The sequence below is a fragment of the Myotis daubentonii genome, chromosome 5 (genome assembly GCF_963259705.1).
Source record: "Myotis daubentonii chromosome 5, mMyoDau2.1, whole genome shotgun sequence".
Lineage (NCBI taxonomy): Eukaryota > Metazoa > Chordata > Mammalia > Chiroptera > Vespertilionidae > Myotis > Myotis daubentonii.
The window spans coordinates 40,226,828-40,240,187 of NC_081844.1; the positions used below are offsets into that span (position 1 = coordinate 40,226,828).

The 13,360-nt window shown below is 42.6% G+C and overlaps 1 protein-coding gene across 1 annotated transcript in view; it reads right to left on the bottom strand.

The window, feature by feature from the left end:
* GALNTL6 (polypeptide N-acetylgalactosaminyltransferase like 6) overlaps positions 1–13,360 on the bottom strand; it is a 524,449-nt gene that overhangs the window by 32,775 nt on the left and 478,314 nt on the right. Inside the window, exon 7 of the mRNA XM_059699512.1 lies at positions 11,710–11,931. Within this exon, the coding sequence (XP_059555495.1) occupies positions 11,710–11,931 (222 nt within the window). The remainder of the gene's footprint in view (positions 1–11,709; positions 11,932–13,360) is intronic.

The following is a 13,360-nucleotide window of genomic DNA, read 5'->3' on the forward strand; positions in this document are numbered from 1 at the left end:
CAATTCACACACATCATGTCATTTCATCCCTAAATAGTTAGTAAACTTCTCCAGGAGAAAGAGATAGGGAGAGAGAGAGAGAGAGAGAAGTGGGAGTGGGGGGGGGGGCAGAGGGGGGGAGGGGGGACGAGGAAGAGAACATTTTCTCATATATCCACAATTAGCAACAACTACTTAGTATTATCTAATACCTAGTCCATATTCAAATACCCTTCAATTGCCTAAAAATGTTTCTTTTTAGTTAGTATTCTATTCAAGATCCAAACAAGTTCTATTTCATTGTGTTTGGTTGTTAAGCTCCACAGAGCCTTGTGAATATCTCATAATTTAGAGCAGCCCCCCCTCCTCCTCTTCTCTCCCTGCCATGTACTTATGTTCTTAAATTCTAGATTTGGCTTGAGGTGTTTAACTTTATCTTCTATTCCCTGAATTTCCTGTAGACTAAAGTTAGATTTAAAGGCTTAAATTTAGATTTAGGGTTTTTTTCTGTCTTTTTTAAAAAAGATATTTCAAGGATGGTTCTCAATTTTCCAGCTTGTCTAAAATGCCTTCACATTGCATCATAAAACAATGCCTGTATGATTCATTTTTAATGATGCTAAAATTGATCAGTGGGTTCAGATGACAGTACAGGTTGATAATTTTATTGTTTTTCATCCCCAGTTCATCTAATGCAGTGATTCCCAAAGTGGGCGCTACCGCCCCCTGGTGGGCGCTGCAGCGATCCAGGGGGCGGTGATGGCCACAGGTGCATTTGTTTTAGCTTCTTTTGTATTACCTTTCTATTCTGAGTTCAATAAATAGTTTCATAATTTCAAACTTCAATGTTTCTAATTTACACCTTTCTTTACTATATTTTACGAAAAAGGTAGAAACATTAATACATATATCTTTCTGTTTAATTGCTATTAAAATGAAAAAAAAATTAATTTCCAGGGGGCGCTGAGTAATATTTTTTCTGGAAAGGGGGCGGTAGGCCAAATAAGTTTGGGAACCACTGATCTAATGCTTTTACCTTCCAATGATGAGCAGTTAGTGCACGAGGGGTTGAAAAATAGTGATTTTTCTAATTCTTTCTCTTTGAATTCCTTATCTCAGAATCTCTGTTAAAAACTTTCAAGCACTAGGACTCTTTGGATACCTTAAAATGTATATTATACAGAAAACCATTTCCTTTAAAATGCCAGTTTTCAGAGAAATTAATTGGTGTCCTAGCAACTGCCAATGGTGTACAGTGGTTTTTATTCTCTTTCTTTTACCTCTTGAGCTTTAAAAGCATCATTATGAATCTCTATATAGTACATTTAAATTAATTGGGTCATTTTCTCATTTTGAAAATTGAGAAAGCCTTCTGGACAATTAGTAACCAATGTTCCAACCTTTAGAGAGAGAGAGGGAGAGGAAGAGGGAGAGAGAGAGAGAGATTTGTCCCATCTATGGCAAGTGGGAACCTCTTCCTAGGTCCTTTTGACACGATCTCCATCAGCCTCTGACAGCTTCCTTTCCTTCCTTGTTTTCTAGAGCAACAAAATGTCCCAGCTCATTTTCTACGTCTACTGCCCCACACCTGAAATCACACATTCTACAAGGAGCCTTAGTCCCATTTAGTGGAGAATCCTATTTAGACACCACAGTTGAGCATCAGGTGTGCTCACGGAGCTGGGATTGAAAATGTTTCTAGGCCTTTTCAGTGGACTCAGCTAGAAAATTGGTAGTAGTTTTAGAAAAAAGTTGAATTACATTGACATTTACAATTCAAATGTAAGAATATAGGGTGCTTATTTTGTTGATTTTCTATTTGGGTCTCTTTTTATATATGCAGCAAACTTATTTCTTTGTAACATTAACCTGCTTTTAAATCTGTGTACCTGAAAGGAAGGTAAAATAAATATTTTTTTATCAGAGTTAAATAGGTCTATTAGATCTTCATTATTGATCACAGGGTTTAGGTTAGTATACACAGCTGCATTAATTTTGGTCCACCCTTTATTTCTTGCATGAAGAGAACTATGCTAAGCTGTCCTATTATTGGTGTGTTTCTGTCAGTTTCTCCTTGCATTTCCAGCAGTTTCTACCTTTGAAAGTTGTTTTTCTAGAGATTGCGGTCTTTAGTCACTATAAGGTATTTTTTGACCTTTAAAAAAACCTTTTAAGCTTTTCAAAAACCTCATTCTACCTGGTTTCATATTAAAATCTCAACTCTGCTTCTTTGTTACTTGGATTTGCCTGGTATATCTGTGCTTATTATTTATTCCTTTAATGTTTCTGTGTCATTTTAATTCGGGTGAGTCTCATATATAGCAGAGTTAGATTTGCTTTATTGGTCAATCTGAATTAATTATTTTATTTTTTCCATCAGCATTTATTTCCTCTATGCATTCTTCTATCTCCACCCACCCACCTGCCCTCCACAATCACCACACTGTTGTCCATGTCCATGAGTTCTCTCTTTTTTTACTCAATCCTTCCACCCCTCTAGTACCCTCCCCTCAACCAGAGTTGTCTGCCTGCTCTCTACCTATGAGTCTGTCTCTTTTTTGCTTGGTAGTTCAATTTGTTCATTAAATTCCACCTATGAGTGAAATCATATGGTACTTGTCTTTCTCTGACTGGCTTATTTCACTTAGTATAATGTTCTCCAGGTCCATCTAAGCCAGTGGTTCTCAACCTTCTGGCCCTTTAAATACAGTTCCCCATGTTGTGACCCAACCATAAAATTATTTTCGTTGCTACTTCATAACTGTAATGTTGCTACTGTTATGAATCGTAATGTAAATATCTGATATGCAGGATGGTCTTAGGCGACCCCTGTGAAAGGGTTGTTTGACCACCAAAGGGGTTGCGACCCACAGATTGAGAACTGCTGATTATTCTAAGCTATCAAAAAGGGTGAAATTTTCTTGCTTTTAATAGCAGATTAGTAGTCCATTGTGTAAATGTACCACAGCTTTTTTTCTTTTGATAAATTCCCAGAAGTGGGATTCTGGGTCATAAGACAGTCCCATTTGTAATTTTTTGAGGAAACTCCATACTATGTTTTCCATAGTGGCTGCACCAGTCTGCATTCCCACCAGCAGTGACTAGGGTTCTGTTTTCTCCACATCCTCACCAACACTTGTTTTTGTTGATTTACAGATGGCAGCCATTCTGACAGGTGGGAAGTGATATCTCAATCTCGGTATATTTTCAAGCAAAGATATTGTGGAAAATGTAGCTCCTTATTTCTGGCATCACACCATATGGATTTGTATTATTTCCAGTAGAACAGCAGTATTTGAATGGTAGAATTTGGAACAAAACCATCTGCTGCAAACTTGTATGCAACTCAGACAAGAAAGCATAGGCAAAAAGCGTGAATGTGTATCATTGGTTCTGGATGACTTGGGTCTAGAACAAGACCAGAAAAGTAATCTGCCTTTCTTGTTTTAGAGATTGGTCTGGAAAGTTAAGCTCCTCCTGAGATTGTCTTGCTATGATAATCTTTGTAATGGACCTAAAGGAAAGGTCATCTTAATTTAGAAATTGACTAACAGGCATCACAATGGGCAATGGAGGTCAATAGAAAGAGCTATGCATGACACCATAAAAAGGGAAAGATCTTAGCCAAATACCACTGGGTTGTTGATTAGACAAAAACAGAATTCTGGAAATCTAAGCTGGTCAAAGTTATCTCCTAGATCTCAAATTTAATAGGAAGACATCTAACCGAATGGATAAAAAGAAGATATAATTGTAAGAAAATAAATTGTAGAGGAAGAATTTAGCCATGGAAGCTGCAGGGGAACACGGACGTGCTTATTTGGCATGTCCCAAACCCAAACAGAGATAGTTAAGTTCCAAGCTGCTCTCAAACTCTAATTCTGACGGGTGACCTTAAGGTTGCCCAAAACGTATCTACTGTGAATGTAAGGGACTGTTATTGTTCAGCAGCTGAGTCACTATACTTCCCAGAGTTTGGAACAGGGCCAGTCCGGACCCACTAACTACTAACAGAGCAGCTCAGGACATTACAAGGACACTTAGGGGACCATTGGCTTTTGCATTTAACTATTGCTGCCTGTGAGTGATTAAAGCCAAATTCCAAGCCCAATAATGCAAACTGGGACCAGTCTTGCTCACTTAGAACTGATTCCCAGTATTTTCTAACTTTTATTCCAGGACCCTGAAAATCTTTCTTATTTATTTATTTATTTTTGCTGTGCTTATTCTTTTTCCCCACCTGTGGGTGGTCACTGGATTTTTAAGGCGAGCTGAGGGCAGTCTTACAGGCACTTTGTTAAAGAATGGGTATGGCGGACATGATTCTTATGCCCATGACCGGAAAAATTCTGCTGAATTTGTTTCATCAATGCCATCTCTCTGAGGCCACAGAGATAATTGAAGGATCCTCAAATTCTATTAATTTTGTAGCTTTCTTGGAAGTAGAAAGGTATCAATTGTCAGGGAAACTTAAACATTAAGATGAATTCATAATTAGGCTAACATACAGTTAAAATTTAATTCTTGAAGAGAGCACCTGGGAAAGTGCCGGGGTCCAACCCCAGCAGGTCCAGGGGTCCCCAAAGGTGTGGACGGAGTCGGCGAAGAAGGAATGACACGGAGACAGCGTTCAGTTGATCAGCAGCCTAGCCAGGATCTCCAGCCAAGTTCTGGTCTCGATCTCCAGAGAGGTTCTGTCCAGGTTCTCCAGTCAGGTTCAGTCACCAGGTTCTAGTCAGGCTCTCCTGCCAATCTCCGAAGTCAGGTTCAGTCCAGGATCCCCTGCCATGCTCTCTCGCCAGGCTCCGCCTCCAGGCTCCGAGGCCAGTCCCTGTCCAGGATCCTCCGGCATGCTCTCGCCAGCGAAGTTCTTCTGTCTCTAGAGAATGCTCTGTGTAGGTTCTGTGCCTAGGCTCTGTCTCTCTTGGTCCTGACTTCCAAGCCCTGTGTTCTAAGTTCTGTCTCTTTCTGTCTTGTTACAACTGTATTTATACCAGTTGATTCAATCCTATCAATCTCTATTACAAAGGTTAGGGCGTTTCTTATCTCCATTCCAGGGAGTAAAGATTATGTAGCTTAAGTGTGATTGTTCGTAGTTAAAGTGATTAATTACCCGCCTGGCACTTAGTTGAGGGGTTTTATTCCCTCCCTAACTTCAGGGGGAAATACCTACCTGGGGATTCAACCTTTCTCGGAGAGGTGACCTTGGTTAAAACACAGCACCAAGAAGGTGAGCAAACATATTAAGAACCGTATGCCATATATGCCAGGTCCCTTGAAACAGCAAGGATGGACCGGCTCCCGGCAGGAAAGGCCCCTGAGCTGATTGTCATCTGAATCCAGCAGTGTCCGGCAGAGCCATGCCCTGGAAACATACCTTGCCAGAGGCAGGTGTGTTGTCAGCCTGACCTTCAGCTCAGGTGCCAGGGGGTGGGTTTCATTATCTAATCCAGCCAAGCACCAGGAACAAACACGATTATCCGGGCCCACCCAGAAGTGATGATTACAAAGAAGTCACAAAAATACACATAATCTCCTTTGTCTTGGGCTTTAGTAAAACTTCCTGGTATTTTGCTGTATAAAATAAACTCACTGTATTGGCTCTGGGTCACCCGGCCCCAGCTTTCTCCTTCTATCTCTGTGTCTGTCTCTTTCTTTCATGTTCTCAGTCCCCAGCCACCCCTACTCAGGAACCCGATCACTCTCTAGTAGTGCTCCATGCAGAAAAGAGAGAAATATTTATATTTCTGTCATATGAACCCCAAAAGGCATATGCTTATGTGTGTGAATATATGTCAATATGAATACATATATTTTAAGAAAGAACAAAATAAATTGAAAAGACAGAGAGTTTTGTTTGGCATATAAAAGAAGAAAAATAAATCTGTTAGCTCTGATTCCATCATGACTTGGGTCAAATGGCTACTGTAGGGAAGATGTCCAATTTACTCAGCTGAGAATATGGAACTAAAACTATATTTATCATAGGTACTTAAGTTTGTCTTCAACTGTCTCAATTGTTGACAACTCAGAAAGCACAGAGTAAGATCTGAAAGGACAATGTGATTCTTTATTTGTTTTTACATTTTTCTCAACCTCGTTGTTGAGCTCCAGAGAGATGAATTAGCATAGCCCTCGGGCATTGCTTCTGCCTGAGAAAATAAATGATGGATCAAGTCAACTCTAATACACTCAGAGAATGGCAAAGCATCTCTGAATGACTGTTTAATTTAAAGATCTGGCTCGAATGGCAAGGAAGGTCCCTGCAGAGTTGCCGGGGGAGTAGCGGGACAATCTGACTTTGTACCTTTCCTTGTTGTAAGACTAGGCTGCAGGGGAAGGTGGGAAGCTGGCCATGACTCTCCCAAGAGAATGTGGGAGAACCTCACTCCTTGTGCAGAAGGCTCTGGCCTTTACAGCAGCAGCACTTACACATCATTTGTTTGAAAAAGACAACATCACATCCTCAGATGGTCTTTCAAATAACGCAGCTCCTAGTGTGGCACTTCCTTTCATGTCCGCTGATAGGGAGAAATTGGAAAAGCCGGTGTTCTGCGAGTACATTAGAAAAAAGGAAGCAATGGGAAGAAGTCAAGAGCTGCCCAAAGCAGAGGAGGAGACCAGGAATTATGTAGGGTGCCTACCTCTGTGAATGTTCCATAATTCAAGGTGACATTAATCTTGAGGAAGGAATTTAAATAGCAGCTGAAACAGTTAGGTATTGAGATGAGTTTTTAAAATAAAGATTTTAAAAGAAGTTTTGCACAGTCGCAAGATGACAAGCGGAGGGGCCAAGATTGGCACATTGAGGACAGTAAGCAGACGCTTCTTAAAAGAATTTATGGTGCTGGTTGGAAGAGACATGTTTGTCTACTTTACTACTTTTATTCGCTCTTACACATGATAGTTGCGATTCTGCAGAAGTCTCTTTTTTGGACTATAAAGGCGTACTATAAATGACTTTAGCAAATTCATGAATTCTAAGGAGGGAAGGGGTAAGAAGGAGAAAAAAAAATAGGAGATTCTGTTTCTTTCATTTAGCATCGTGACACAAAAAAAGACACTCCATATGTGCATGATTTAAGAAGAGTTTTCCACTTTAAATCTGTCCTTACCCTACCCAACACAGCGCCATGGAGCAGCACCTTGCTTCTATCTGAACAGCACTGAGGGATGTTGGACTTATTACACAGCTCAAATCCTATTTATTCTCTCTGGGCCCGTATCCTCCCCACTCTACCCACTGCCTCTGCGCACCGGAGGATGGAATTAGTTCTGGAGAGAACTTCTCCACCAGATATGGCTTTCATGTCTTCTTGCCTTTTAAGTAGGAAGCTGACAGAGTTTGGACATTGCCAGGTAAGAAAATTCTCACTTTGGGTGTTCCTTCTTTTTCTCCTTAGGGTGTTCGAAGAGAGCACTCCATAGCTTGTTTGACCCTCATGTGGACCACAGATCTGACAGCCCGTCAGAATGAACTACCCAGGATGCATTGCACAGACTGTCTTCCCGGCGGCCAAGCTTCCCCATGAGGTGGACTTCGTGCAGCCAAGGAGGGCTTGGTAAAGCGGGTGAGTGCTCAGTGTGCTTGCTCTTTGAGAGCGTGTGGGCAGAGCAGTGAATAGGGAGCCAGGGTTCTCCATTCATTTATTCATTCAACAAATATTTATTGAGCAACTCCGACATGCCAAACACTTTTTCTAGCAGCCGTAACTCCAAAAATCAACAAAATCCCCGTGTTTTCTAGTGGGGCAGATAGATGAGAAATACTATATCCTCCCCCGCCCCCTCCACACACACACATTAGATACCTTGTTATATAGTGATGGGTGCTGAAGAGAAAACAAAGCAGGGAAGGGAGATTGGATGCGTGTAAGCATGAGAATCCATGTGTTTGTGAATTGCTGCAGGTAATACATAGGGTGACCACAGAAGGCATTACTAAGAAGATGATTTTTTGAGTACGAACCTGAAGCAAGTGAGGAAAGGAGACATAAGATTTCTGAGGCTGGAGGATTCTAAGCAGAGGAAATAGCAAGTGCAAAGGCCCTGGGGCAGGATAGCGCCTGGCCAGGTGGGAGAATAGTGGGGAGGCCAGTGTGCCTAGAGAAAAGTAAGCTGGGGGTGAAACGTAAGAGAAGAGGTTGGAGCGGCCACAACAGGAGTCAGATCATTTATGGTACAGATAAGGACTTTGGTTCTTACCCTTAGAGAGATGGTAGCTACCGAAAGGTTTTGAATGGAGGAGGGGCCTGATCTCCATTTTAAGTGGACTATGTCGAGAATAAACAGGAGGGGGAAAGGGCAAAAGCAGAGAGATAAGTTAGAAGACAAGTGCAACAATGCGACTGAATTTGTCAGGGAAATGAGTAGCAGTTTATAGGGTGTTTAAGGTCTGTGACATATCCTTTACACACTGGGTTTCAACTACCAGAGCCAAAAATTGCCTAAGCACTTCTCTGTTTACCCAGAATTAGGCTGGCACAGAAAAGCAGGTGGAAAATCATTCCAAGTACAAGTGCACGAAGCGGCGAGCTTCCCCTCTTCTTGGCACAGGTCTCCCGTGAAGAATTCTTAGGTTTACTTTGTTGGACATTTGTGGTTCTTTCCTGTAACTGCTTTAAAAAACCCCCGCAGCCTGCATTTCCTTTCTCACTTTCTTACTAAAACAGCAATTGACATTTATTTAGGAGCTTTGCCCATTCTAACAATTAAAGTTCATAGGAAATTAAACAACCCTCTCATATACTAGATTGGGTCCTGGAATAGAAAATAGGCATTAGTAAAACATTTAACCTTGGTGAAATCCGAATAAAGTCTGTGCTTTAGGTAATCGTATTTTACCAATGTTAATTACTAGTTCCAATGTACAAACATATGATGTTAACATTAGAAGAAGTGAGGTGAAGGGTATATGTGAACTTCCTGCACTATCTTTGCAACTTTTCTGGAGATTTATTAAAAATAATTATTATTTTAAAAAGCCCTCTCCAAGGGAAAAGAAAACACAAGAGTAAAAAAAAAAAAAAGTGAAAGAAACTTTTTCAGAGATCATTTAGTAATTTTTGTCCACAATTAAACAGAAGGTGTTGCTACCCAGTGTATAGTTAGGAAACAGTCTTTCTTTTTCATTATTTCATTTAGATTGAGCTGCATTCCAAACACTTCACGTACCTCCTGAATTAAAGGCATATGCATTACAGTCACTCTTAGGGGTCTATTTTGCTTAGAAAATAGATATTTTTCAGAAACGACTTACCAGTGAAAACCCATGTCAGTTGTTCATTTCCTTTCTTTCTGCCTCCCTCCCGTCCCTACCTTCACTCTTCATTCTTGCTCTGCAGCGTGCCTTCACTACGCAAATGCCACTGAACGCGATGGCCCTGGACCGAGACCCCGATTTTCTTCTTTCCTTTAACCCAACTATGTCCTTTCTTTGTTTGCTGTTCTGAAGCACTGAGGAGAGAAATTTGCCATCTTGTTAAAAGAAAAAATCTGATCTTCTCAATGTCTGATTGTTTAGAGCAGGAATGACGAATGCAAACAGCCGCCCGGCCACACAAGCCTTGTGAAAGGTGTGAGGCAGTCTGGAGCGATGGGTGAAAATACTCCGGCACAGCCTGCTTGGCCCGAAGATGGGGTCTTATTTTGATCATTCCTGGGAAGTTGTGTCTTTTCTAGAACCTCAATGGAAGCTTGAATCTATTACCAAGCACAGTGCTTCGGAAATACCCGTTATAGGTTAGTCATGTAATGTGGGAAAACGTGGCCAACTGCATGCAGTTTGAAGTAGTAAGCAGGTAGGAATAAACATTTTTGTTTCTATATCAGGTGGAGCAAAGATTGATGAAAGTTTAATGCAGCTGCAAATCACACAATAATACTGTGAAGTCTTCAGGGGTATTTCTTGGTCACTATGGCAGGACTGCATGTAAATTATCACAGAAAGATGACAGGCGTGACTTTCACCATAAAGCTCTAGGAAGGAACTCAGCTGCTTACTGGGTAACAAATTCCTATGTCTTATGATGCATTAGCCTAAGAAAGTTCTTTCTAGAAGGTACTTTCAATTTCCACTGTTGTAAATTAAGCCCACGATAAATAGCTAAATGAATACCGGCAGATTAATATCACTAATGTTCCAAGGAAACTCTAATGAAATGTTTAAGATGCAAAGGATTAGGCCAAATTACTAACTGATTTAAGCAGCCAGTATCAGGGCCACGTGCACATACAAAAGACATTAAGAGCCCAGCCGGCGTGGCTTGGTGGTTGAGTGTCAGGACACATGCCGGGGTTGCAGGCTCAATCCCCAGTGTGAGGTGTGCAGGAGGTGGCCAATCAATGATTCTCTCTCATCATTGGTGTTTCTATCTCTCCCTTCCTCTCTGAAATCAATAAAAATATATTATAAAAAAAGTTAGGAGATGGAGCATGTGGAGATGGCCTCCACTCATTCATGTCCGGAGATCTGACAGGTAAAGAATGACATCTTTCTGGACCCTCTCAGCAAAACAAACAGCACACATGTAACTTGCTGAATACATTTTCTACAGGAGCTGGGACACTCCTCAATACCGGGGCCTCTCCTACGATGCCCCAGCCACCTGTTTCAGAGCTCGACCAAGCCACAGGCATTAACCAGACAAAGGCATGCCCTCCCCACACCACCAAACCACCAAGGACAGTGCTGAAAAGGTTCACGTGCAACAGTCAACTCCTGCCTTCGGAAAGCATCGCGGCCAGCCTGCACTTCCCCCATAACCTTCTGCTAAAAGCAGATTAGGCTGCTAGGATAAGTCCACCCTATCCAATGCCAGTTCTTGCTTTACACACTCTATTCCACGGGGAAAAGGCTATAGTCACAGGATGGAATAGAAGTGAACCAGCACAATAGCCCTTTTATGCCCAAAGATGGATATTTAAAGCGTTCGGAGGTGGAAAGGTTAGTGCTTATTTAAGGAACAAACGGGGCTCCCTCGCATGTCACAGTTCTGGGTATAAGGGAAATGCATTTCCTCACGATTCTGCAGAGCACAGCCGGGGTAGGAAAAAAGCCAAGCCCTTCTGTCATCTTGTCCTTGCTTATACAGACGGGAGCAAGGCTGAGCGTGGGGGACTGTGAGGGATGTTATCACGGACATCAGGACATCCTTATCGATGCAGGAGCATGACAGGCATGTTCATTCTCTACCAGCTCTCATGGTCATCTCACCAACCTCAAATAAAACTATTTTTCAGGTATATGAAAAATTCACTTGGGGGGTCAACAGTGGCCAAGAATTTTTAGGTGGAGCTATAGGGGCTGAGGGCTGAATGCTCACCCCTCGCAATTTCTAAAAAGGTTGAACATTGCCCTAACCGGTTTGGCTCAGTGGATAGAGCATTGGCCTGCGGATTGAAGGGTTCCAGGTTCGATTCTGGTCAAGGGCATGTACCTCGGTTGTGGGCACATCCCCAGTGGCGGGGGTGCAGGAGGCAGCTGATCGATGTTTCTCTCTCATCGGTGTTTCTAGCTCTCTATCCCTCTCCCTTCCTCTCTGTAAAAAAATCAATAATATATATATATTTTTAAAAAGGTTGAATATTCATCTAGCCAAGGTGACTGAATCTAACGTGACTTTCCTGCTGGGCAAAGGAGTGAGGGTTTCAGCAGCCCCTCCCACCTCCTGAGGCTGGGAGAGAAGGATGCACTAAAGCAAGAGCAGGGTTCACGCAGGCGCTCCTCACCTCTCCCCAGGCAGCAGGTGGGGGCTCCACGGGAGGGTAGTACTTGGGCACATCCCAGGCCACAGCCGCCATGAACCACTTGAAGTCCTTGCACTTGAGCTGTTTGCGCAGCTCCTTCTGGGCGGAGATGTCCCCCGTGGAGAGGTGCCTGTACTCCGGGCGGCGCTGGTAAATGTACTCGGCAAATTCGTCCATCCAGGTCTCGGCCACCCGCTTCAGGTTCTGCGCAGCAGAAAAGATGGTCATTTACTGGTCTATGCCCTCAAAGGCTGAGCTCAGTTGCACTAGAAGTTGAAGAGAGAAAAGTGAAAGAAATCAGACAGCCCCAGGCAGCTCCGGTTGGGGTCTTATTAACAATGTGTTTTCATAACTGCATGGGGTGTGATGTGATTAGCCCAAGGCTTTGCATACATTCCCGCTCTGGCATGGGGGTCAGCTGCCAATCAGATAATTCATTGGAGCCAGTAAAAATTCAGTTTACAATTCTATCAACTTTCTCATCCCTCCCGTTACTTCATAATTATAAAAATTCTTTATTTTTCACATAGAACGAAGGCAGGTGAAACTGGAGATAATGAAGTTCCTCTTAGGCATCACTTTGCTTAAAGCATTTCAAGGAACAGTCGGAGATTTTGCTTAGAAGGACGACAAACAAGCTGATAACCACTATAGAGAGAAGGCAGCATCGCTCAGTGCAAGGCCAGGTGTTCTGATGATATTTTCTATGTGTGACACTGATGCCAGGCAGAATCTAGTAAATTACTGCACAATGAAGCCGGGCGAAGGGAAGCACCAAGTACCTACTCTTCTTCACTGGGGTGAAGGAAGGTTGATGGGGGGGGGGGAAATAAGCACCCCGTGTAGGGGCGGGAGTGTATGTGCGTTCAGGGTAAGAAGTCAGCCCTTTGGTCAGTTTTGAGATTGAGCGAGTTATCTGATTCCAGGCCTCAGATTCCTCACTTAAAGAAAGTACATAGAGTGATCTGCACCTACATCATGGGAGTGGTCGTAGGATTAAATAAAGTAACCTGTAAAGTGCTCAGAATAGTACCTGGCACACAGTAGGTATTATGAATAGTAATCAGAGAGCCTGGGTACTGGGCTTGGTCACAGCTGAACTGCGCTGTTCCTGTGTCTGTGGGAAGGGCGTTAGCTGAGATGAGATGCTCTCTGCCATTCCTTCAGCTCTATGAGGCTACGTGGCAGAGAAAGCAACCGCATTGTCTTGAAGAGATGCTCCAGCTTGCAGCACAGTCTCATAGGCTGGTGTCCCATAGGCTATGGTTCTCTTTGTTTTGTGTTCAAATTCCTTCACTTAAGTATCCAGTTGGTGTGAACATTGACCCGTTCCAGGTTTTCATTTGCATTAGAAGATAAAATGAACAGAATAGCTGGGAACTTTAAGAAGATCCAGACACGTGTAAAAGTAAAGTAAAAACTAGTGATATTTTGTGCTAGCTGGTTTGGCTCAGTGGATAGAGTGTTGGCCTGTGGACCAAAGAGTCCCTGGTTCGATTCTGGTCAAGGGCACTTACCACGGTTGCAGACTCTTCCCCAGCCCAGGCCCCAGGGGTGTGCGTGCTGGAGGCAACAAATCTATGTGTTTCTCTCACATTGATGTTTCTCTCTGTCTTTCCCTCTCTCTTCCACT